The sequence below is a fragment of the Miniopterus natalensis genome, chromosome 1 (assembly GCF_054644295.1).
Source record: "Miniopterus natalensis isolate mMinNat1 chromosome 1, mMinNat1.hap1, whole genome shotgun sequence".
NCBI lineage: Eukaryota > Metazoa > Chordata > Mammalia > Chiroptera > Miniopteridae > Miniopterus > Miniopterus natalensis.
In genome coordinates, this window is record NC_142081.1 from 7,710,167 (window position 1) to 7,719,234 (window position 9,068).

The window sequence follows — 9,068 nt, forward strand, 5'->3', positions numbered from 1 at the left end:
CTCTGACTTTGGGTTGATGGTCAAGATCAAGTGCTGCGATCAGTCATCACTGCCCACACTAGCACAGCAGCCCCCAGCCCATCACAGATGCCCTGCAGACCCCACATTCCCATGTGGCTTCCTGGAGACCCCAGCCTATCACAGGGTTCACCAAATAGGAGAAACTGGGGGTTTTAGCGCCACATTCCTCCCTCCTTCGTTCCCATCCGCCCTGGTTCAGACACTGGTGCAAAGGCTCTTCCAGCTCAGGCTGGTGCACCAGCATCTACCGAGCTCCTATACGGCGCACTGCAAGGGGCGCAAGGTGAGTGGAGCAATGAACGGCACGTGTAGTTACCAGAATAGTCCTTGAAAATTCCCCCGGGACTGAGGCAGGCCTGTGCTTCAATCCCAGTGGGTCCACAACCCGGAATCCAGCCTGCACAGGTCGGCGCGAGCCTCCGATTCTGCACCCTCCCCCACTCCTGTCCCGTTCCCCCCGCCTCTTAGGGCTGAGGTTCCAGTCCATGGAGTCTGCTAAGTATCCTGCTTGTCCCCATTCAAAACTAACGGTGCAGAGCGTTACACGGTCTCTGATTCAGGGGCCGGACCCTCAGTTTACCTCCCCTCAATGGTTCTTTCCTCTCTTGCAGACTTACTTCATTCCAAGATGGCATCTTCCTTTTACCATATTTTCTTAGTAATCAGCCTCTGTGCTCCAGTCTATTGTGTGTCCCCACCCGGTCCCCCCAGCAAAGGATCCCCCCGCCCGCCCTCCACAAAGAGCATCCCTGCCTCCCAGGTGTCCTCCAGCAACACCAACTTTGCCTTCCACCTGTACCGGAGGCTGGTTTTGAAGACCCCGAGTCAGAACATCTTCTTCAGCCCCTTGAGTGTCTCTGCTTCCCTGGCCATGCTGTCCCTCGGGGCCCGCTCAGCCACCAAGACCCAGATCCTTCAGAGCATGGGGTTCAACCTCACACACACGCCGGAGTCCACCATTCAGCAGGGCTTCCAGCATCTGGTCCACTCGCTCAGCGTCCCCAGCAAAGACCTGGACCTGAGGATGGGGAGTGTCCTCTTCATCAAGAAGGAGCTGCAGCTGCAGACAAGTTTCTTGGACAATGTCAAGAGGCTGTATGAGTCGGAAGTCTTTTCTACAGATTTCTCCAACACCTTCTCTGCCCAGAGGAGAATCAACAGCTACGTGGAGAAGGAGACCAAAGGGAAGATTGTAGACTTAATTCAAGACCTTGAACCTCAGACAGCCATGGTTCTGGTGAACTACATTTTCTTTAAAGGTAAGGCTCTGAGAGGTTGATTTTGATTTTAATGTTCTGTTTCTCCCCACCCTTAGTCAAATAAGCAAGCTAGACAAACCCTGGACAGCAGGGTGGAGCAGGGGGAAGCCTAAGTTGAACTAACTTTATAACTAGCTGGTTAAATGACCTTGGCTATCTCATGTTCCCTCTATTAGCTTTAGTTTATCAATTACAGTTGGGGCTCATTCAGTTCAGCCTGATTATGTGTCTTGAGGGGCTAACATTGGGCTTGGTGGGTAAGCCCTTGGGAAAGTTTTTTTCTAGAAATTAGCTTGGGAGAAAGGACCTTATTTCTTGCCACCAGTAGCTGCCCCACTGCCCTCTGAAGGTTTTGAGGAGGGACATAAAGCTTTCCGACAACCTGAGTTAAGAAACAGACTGATGGTTGCCAGAGGGAAGGAGGGTTGGGGAGCTGGGTGAAAGAGGTGAAGGGATTAAGAAATACAAATTGGTAGTCACAGAATAATCACAGAGATGTAAATTACAGCATAGGAAATATGGTCAATAATATTGTAATAACTATGGTGGTGCCAGGTAGGTACTTGAAATATTGAGAGGATCACTCTGTGAAGTACATGATTGTCTAACCATTACGCTGTATGTCTGAAACTAATACAGAATACTATTGAATGTCAACTGATATATGTCATTTTTCTTGTTTAGCCTGTTTATGTGATGGATTAATTGATTTTCAAGTGCTGAACCAGTCTTGCAAACCTAGGGTAAACCCTATTTGGTCATGGTGTATAATTCTTTCTATACATTGTCATATTTGATTTGTTAATGCTTGGTTAAGAATTTTTGCATCAATGTATGTGAGAGATATTGGTCTGTAGTTATCTTTTCTTAAACTGTCTTTATCTGGTTTTAGGGTAATACAGGCTTCATAGAATGAGTTTGCAAGTATTCTATCTGCTTTTTTTCCTTTGAAAGAGATTGTAGAGAATTGATATAATTTCTTCTTTAAATACTTGGTGGAATTCACTGGTGAATCCATCTGGACCTGGTGCTTTTTTGCAACTGCCTCAGGCAGCTGCAAAATTTATCACAGCCTGTAACTTTTTTGTTTTGGAAAGTTATTCAATATTGTCAATTTCTTTAATAGATGTAGGCCTATTCATTGTCTGTTCTTATGTGAGTTTCAAGGAATTGGACCATTTCATCTAAGTTATCAACTTTGTGGGCACAGAGTTGTTCATAGCATTCCTTTATTTTCCTCTTCATGCCCATAGGGTCTGTGGTGGTGTTCCTTCTTTCACTTCTGATATTAGTAGATTGTTTATTTTTCCTGTGTATAGTCCATCCTTTGTTTCTTTTTGTGCCAAATATTTTTTTTGTAAAAGCTTGATTTTTAAAGTAATGTAATGTGGCAGCTCTGAAAATCATATTCTTTCCCTTTCCCAAGGATTATTGCTTATTGCACTAGTTGTTTGTTTGTTTGGTAATTTTTCTGAACTAATTTTTAAAGCCTGTACTTTGTCACGGGCAGCCACAGAAGTCCCTTCTTGGTTATTTAAATGGTCTGCTCTGATTGGGCAGAGATTTCTTAAATGCCTGGGACAAATAAATCCCCCAGTCTTTGCAGAAGGTCTTTGTGTGCATGGTGGGGCATGCCATCAACACTCATCAAGGCAGCTTATAACTCTGATTCAGCACTCAGTTTCTGTTTATGCAGACCTTCGAGGTCAGCCAGAGGTAAGATCTTACAGCCTTCTCATATTTTTTTTCAAATATGCATGTAGCATTACATATGCATGCAACATCTAAATGCCCAAGGTATACTGGAACTTTCCAAAGTCTCTATGGACATCTTTTTCCTCAGCTTTTCCTTTTTAATTTTTTTATTAGTCTATTGTCTGTTATTAGTCACCTGTTATCCTCATCCAGGCAACCGTGAAGCTAAAACACTTGCTTATGATTGTTCCTAACAAATACTCCCTGACCCTGGGGGAGAAATGCTTGTAGCACTGAGTGAGCTCCAATCAACCCTGTAAGTGAGGTCTTCCAGGAAACTATCAGACAGGTCAAGTAATCATAATTCTTTGAGAGCGAGGCTTTGAAATTACTTCAGATCTCTTCCTCTCCCTCTGGTGTTGGGGATACAGTCTGATATTTTTCAAAGCTACTGCTGAGCTAGAGAGAGGGGAATGAGGCTAGCACAAGTTAAAATGCCACAAAGTTGACTGTTCTCATAAGGATTCAGCCACTTTTCTTGAATAGGCTCTCCCCAGGTTGCTGTGAGCCTTTGGTTAATTTCCAGAGTTCTGAAAAAGCCGATTCTGACCATTTCTGCCAGTTTTTCTTGTTGCCTTTATGAAAGGGTAAATATGCAGAGGTCCTTACTTGGTCATTTTTGCAGATGCTACCTCCACAGTCACCCCCAACCTGTCCTGTTAAGCTTTTTGGTTAGTTCATTGTTATCCACTGCCTCGGGCAGCTGCAAAATTTATCAGTGCCTGTAGCTATTTTTTGATTAATTTTCCCCGCGGAAATGGCTTTTGCATTGGTTGAGCTCCCAATCAGATCAAATACAGACAGCTTTGCAAGTGATGCCTTCCAGGGAAGCATAAGACAGCTCAAATAATGAGAATTCTTTGGGAGTGAGTCTTTGAAAAGGTTCCAGCCCCATTTCTTTCCCTCAGTGGCTGTCAGGTTGCTGGGTTTCTAGCCAATGCAGCTATTATTTTTCAAGGCTACTACACAGCTGGGATGTGGGGAATGGAACTAGGGCAAGTTAAAATGCCACAAAGCTGACTGTTCTTACCAAAATTTAGCCGTTTCTCTTTAATAAATTGTTTCTCAGTTTGCTGAAAGCATTTGGCTAATTTCCAGAGTTCTAAAAAAGTTTAATTTTAACCATTGGTGGAGAGAGTGTTCAGAGGTCCTTACTTTATTGTTGTTTCTGTCTTCACCTCGCTGACTGCACTGTAACTAAAGACCTCTCTTCTCCCTTTGTGCTAGCCAAGTGGGAGAAGCCCTTCAACCCCAAGTACACGAGTAAGAGATACCCATTCATGGTGGGCAAGGCCACTGTGACCATCCCAATGATGCACCAGGTGGAGCAGTTTGCTTTGGGGGTGGATCCCGAGCTGAACTGCTCTGTGCTGCAGATGGACTACAGTGGAGACACTGCGGCCCTCTTTGTTCTCCCGGGCCAGGGCAAGATGAGGCAGCTGGAACAGGCCTTGTCATCCAGGACACTGAAGAAGTGGAGCCGCTCACTCCAGAAGAGGTGGGCACCTGTGTCAGTTTGCTGGGGCCCAAGGCAGGGGATGGTATATATACATCCAAGGACCAAGGCCGGGGAAAGACTGTGATAGCAGCCGTTTAATAATAACTCCTGCAAAGTGAGCGCCAGCTGCATGCTGGGCGGGAAGCTGGGTGCTGCGCATAAGTGTTCCTACTTGAACTTCGAAGTCACCTGATGGGTGAGTGTTATCACCCCCACTCACAGCAAGGAAACAGAGGCTCCAAGAGGGGAAATGAATTACCCAAGGCCATGTAGCTGACATGCCCCTGTAAAACTCTTATGTCACTGTAGCTATTCTGTGCTCGCAGAGCCTCCCCTACCAGCCATTATGATGTTTAACCCCATGGCACGATTCCACAAAAATAGACAAACACACACAGCATTGGTGCCCACCTACAAAAAGAGGACAATCGTATCACTGAGCTCCCCGGCTGCTGAAAGGATAGAACAAGGTACTACTTATAAAGTGCTCAGAAGGATGCCAGGGAGATAGCAGGTGCTCGATGTTAGCTAATAGTAATATTATCATTAGTTCTGTAATTAAGGAGAGTACCAGAGGGCTGTTAACCATAAGATAAAAGGGAGCGTCAAAGTCCTATGTATGACCTCTTAGCAATATTTTCTTGGCATTGTGGGCATCGTGTAGGGGGAGAGAAAACACAGGAGCAGGGATAACTGTAATTCAGGGAAGACAAAGAGCAGTGCCCAGGGGAGGGAGGCAGAGGGCTGAGGACCTTCTGAGCAGAGAGAGGTCACTTTCAGCTGCGGCTGGTGGAAGCCTTCAAGGAGGTGGTGCATTTGAGCCACAAGTATAGCTAGGCCCTGAAGGTATGGGTGGGACATAAAGGCTTGGAAAAGGCATATTTGGTAAAGGAAACAGCACTAGCTAAGATGTCAAGTGGGGGATCGAGGGACGCTGTAGCATGTTTCCCAGGTTTCTTCCCTTCTTAGATTACAACCAGGGCCGGACAGAGGCAGAGGAGCCAGCATGGAGGCTGGCGGTGGGGTTGTCTGTAAAGAGACAGAGCAGAGAGATGAAGATAGCCAAGCCAGCGCAAGACACAAAACAGGGAAGAGGGAGCAGCCCATTGTGCTAGATGTCACAGGAAGCCCATCTATGAGGACCAAAGTGTCCATCCAATACTTTTGTGCATATATTTCTGTGGCTCATTAATCACATGACTGGGCAAAGCACTAAAACTAAGCTTTACCGTCACTGAAGTGGAGATAGTGTCAATGACCGTGCCTGAGACAATGCCAGGCACACAGTAAATGCTCAGTAAACGAGGGCCGTTCACTCTTGGTTCTGAAAAACTCTTACAGAGGGGGAAAAGTGCCAAACTCCAGGGCTCTGCTAACACAGCAGACATTAGCCACATATGGTTATTTAAATGTAAATTAATTAAAACTAAATTAAATTAAAATTTTAGTTCCTTGTTGGCACTAGCTACATTTTAATTGCTCAATAGCTGCATGTGACTAGTGGCTACCATGTTGGACATCACAGGTAGAGAATATTTCCGACTTTGTAGAAAGTTCTATTGGGCTTTGCTGCTCTCAGAGATTGGCAGGGTTTGTCTCAAGGAGGGTTGGTGGGTGGCACTCTAGTCCAGGGAGGTAGCCTCGATTCCGTCGCTATCCTGTGCCTCTTGTTGATCTCTGGCATTGGGTCCCTTGTTGAACCCCATCTCTGCTCTGTCCCCTACTTCATTAGGGGCCTATTTTTCATCTCATACCTCTTCAGGGCTGGACTTGCTCATCCAGGAGGCTTACTTCCAAAGCAACCTAGGCTGGTTGTCTGGGATGTGTCTACTCATTAGCTGCAGCCAGCAGTGCTGAGTGGGAGAAGTGACTCCTAAAATGCCACCTAGAAACAGAAATGGGGACCCAGGGCCTGTGACCTCACCTCTTCCTTTCCCCTTCCCCACAGGTGGATAGAAGTGTTCATTCCAAAGTTTTCCACTTCTACCTCCTATGACCTGGAAACCATTCTCCCGAAGATGGGCATCCAGGACGCCTTTGGCAAAAATGCTGACTTTTCTGGGATCACAAAGAAAGGCTTCCTGCAAGTTTCCAAAGTGAGTTGGTCCATGAGAATAGCTGCGTGAAAGCCTGAGTGGGAAGGGCCTGTGGAGACTGACTCACCGAGCTCCCTCGTCTCATTGATATGGAAACAGAGTCCCCAGAAGGCAAAGTGACTTCTCTGTGGCATATCCAGGGGCGCACCTGCCAGGCCTGCTGCTTCTTGGCCATCACAGCTCTGACACACAAGCACCCATTATCCCTCCTCAAACAAGTGTCCCTAAGGTTCAGCTACAGTCCTTTGGGAACCGGGCATCTGGACACCTGCTGCACACAAGCAGGTGGCCACCTGGCATTCGCCCCCGCCTCCCTGGAGCCCAGGTCCTCACACTGAGGTCAACGTGGCTGCCTATGGGCCATGAGCACCCTGTTGATGTGTTGTGCTTGGCCTGCAGTGTAAGAAGGAAAGAAGGGGAGGGGGGGAGAGAGAGATAGGAGAAGAGAGAGCTGACTTTTAAACTGTAGAATATTGGACTTAAAAATTCAGATTTCTGATTCTCCTGAAACAAATCATCGAGCCCAATTCCCACATAGTCTGTCCAAAGCTCTACACAGTGGCCGCTGGCTGGAGCTGAGCCGTGAGCACCCCTTGTAGACAGAGGGCACCCTCCAGGCTCCCCATGGACCCCATGCTCTTATAAGAGGTTTTCTTATCTCACTGGGGTTACCTTCTAACCCCTGTCTGCTTATGCCTTTCTGATCCCTGGCCTAAAATTTATTTTGATAACAGATTGTAATGGTCAGAAGTGGCCCTGGGCCACTGAAGGGGACCTCTGTCATTGGTAGCCAGGGAAGGAGTACTGACAGATTCCACAAGACTATGATGAGCAGCGCTGGCCGGGTGGCTCCGCTGGCGGGAGCGTCACCCTGTACACCAAAAGTTTGCGGGTTCGATTCCCAGTCAGGGCACATACCTAGGTTGTGGGTTCAGTCAGCTTGGGGTGCAGATGAAGGCAGCCGATCGGTGTCTCTCTCACACTCTCTCCCCCTTCCTCTCTCTCTAAAATCAATGAGCATGTCCTTGGTGAGGGCAAAAGAGAACATGACGAGGAATGGACCTCAGGGCACCTGTGAAAACTGGTTGCAGCTGCCGAGAGTTCACGGGACCCCGAAGCTCAGCAGGACATGAACCCCGGCTAAGAGTCTCTTGTGCAGAAGCGCAAGCAGGGGCGCGGCCTTCGGCGGTGCCTCACCGCGTCTCCCACGCAGCGGTGGCGGCCAGCACCCGCCACGCATACTTCGCAGGCTCGCCTTCGATTAACCCGATAACCCGATGGGACACGTACAGTTATCATCACCCTTTTATCCATTTGGACAGTGAAGCTTGAGGCATCTAAATGACTTTTGCAACACTAAGCGGCAGAACTGGGAATCAAACCTGGGTCTTCCCAGGCTCCGTTTGTAACCGTTCAGCCCCATGCTTGAGGGCCAGCTGCCCAGCGGCAAATCTCACGCCTCTCAGGGCGGCAGGGGGGTCCCCATTCCCAGGCAAAATATCAAAAGCTCAGTTTTTAAACAGTATTCCTGTTTCTTTCCCCTTGGCAGGCCGCCCACAAGGCTGTGCTGGAAGTCAGTGAGGAGGGCACCAAGGCCGCAGCAGCCACTGCCACCAACCTCACGATCCGCTCGAAGGATGGCTCCTCTCGCTGCATGGTCTTCAATCGGTCCTTCCTGCTGCTGATAATCCACAAGGCCACACAGACCGTGCTCTTCCTAGGGAAGGTCGAAGACCCCACTAAATTCTAGGCGGGAAGAGGCCTGTGACGCATGACATGCTAACAACGCACAGGAAGTAGACCATCTTGCTTGAAGGTCCCTGTGTGACGTTGGGACCTGCCCCTCCTCTTCGGAGGGTCCACCTGACCCCAGCAGAGCTGCATTGGCTTCCCAGATGCCACTGTTGAGGCTCATTCATCAAAAATCAGCAAAAATACGGGTCACAAACCAAAGCCCATGAACCCCAGTCATGCTCTTCCCACAAATCTCCCAGGTAACTGGCTTCATGGGATGTTTTTGGGTTGGCATATCACCGTTCCTTAGCGAGATATATATGGTGACATATAGTCCAGTGACCTTTATTTCAGAATTACAGTAATAAACTTAATAAACCTAAAGTGTGGATTTGGCCAGCACAGTGCTCTCACACGCCCCCAGGGTCCTAATTTGAAATGGTCTATTTGTTAACTCACGGTGGCCAGGTTGTCATTATGTGACATTTCAGTGACTGCAGGAATTCATCCATTCGTTCAACAAAAACGTATCAATCACCTAACATGTTCTAGGAATGAATCAGACAGCCAAGGTGCCCGGTTTTGGGACCTAGATGAGGTGATAGACCACCACCACCATGGTAAAACCAAACCTATAACTAGTGTGATTTTTACAGGTCATGGTGAGTGCTGGGAAGGCATGGAATAGGGTGATTGGGAAAGGGG

The 9,068-nt window shown here is 47.8% G+C and overlaps 1 protein-coding gene across 1 annotated transcript; it reads left to right on the forward strand.

The window, feature by feature from the left end:
- The first annotated feature begins 649 nt into the window (after positions 1 to 649).
- SERPINA9 (serpin family A member 9) lies at positions 650 to 8,379 on the forward strand. Its single transcript, XM_016212484.2, has 4 exons — positions 650 to 1,280; positions 4,263 to 4,533; positions 6,482 to 6,629; positions 8,179 to 8,379. The coding sequence occupies exons 1-4, from the start codon at positions 650 to 652 to the stop codon at positions 8,377 to 8,379; spliced, it is 1,251 nt and encodes a 416-aa protein (XP_016067970.2).
- The last annotated feature ends 689 nt before the right edge of the window (positions 8,380 to 9,068 follow it).

Coding starts and splice junctions, on each gene's coding strand:
- SERPINA9 (XM_016212484.2), top strand. CDS start 650: ATGGCATCTTCCTTTTACCATATTTTCTTAGTAATCAGCCTCTGTGCT. Junction 4,534..6,481: donor AGCCGCTCACTCCAGAAGAG/GTGGGCACCTGT, acceptor CCTTCCCCACAG/GTGGATAGAAGTGTTCATTC. Junction 6,630..8,178: donor GCTTCCTGCAAGTTTCCAAA/GTGAGTTGGTCC, acceptor TCCCCTTGGCAG/GCCGCCCACAAGGCTGTGCT.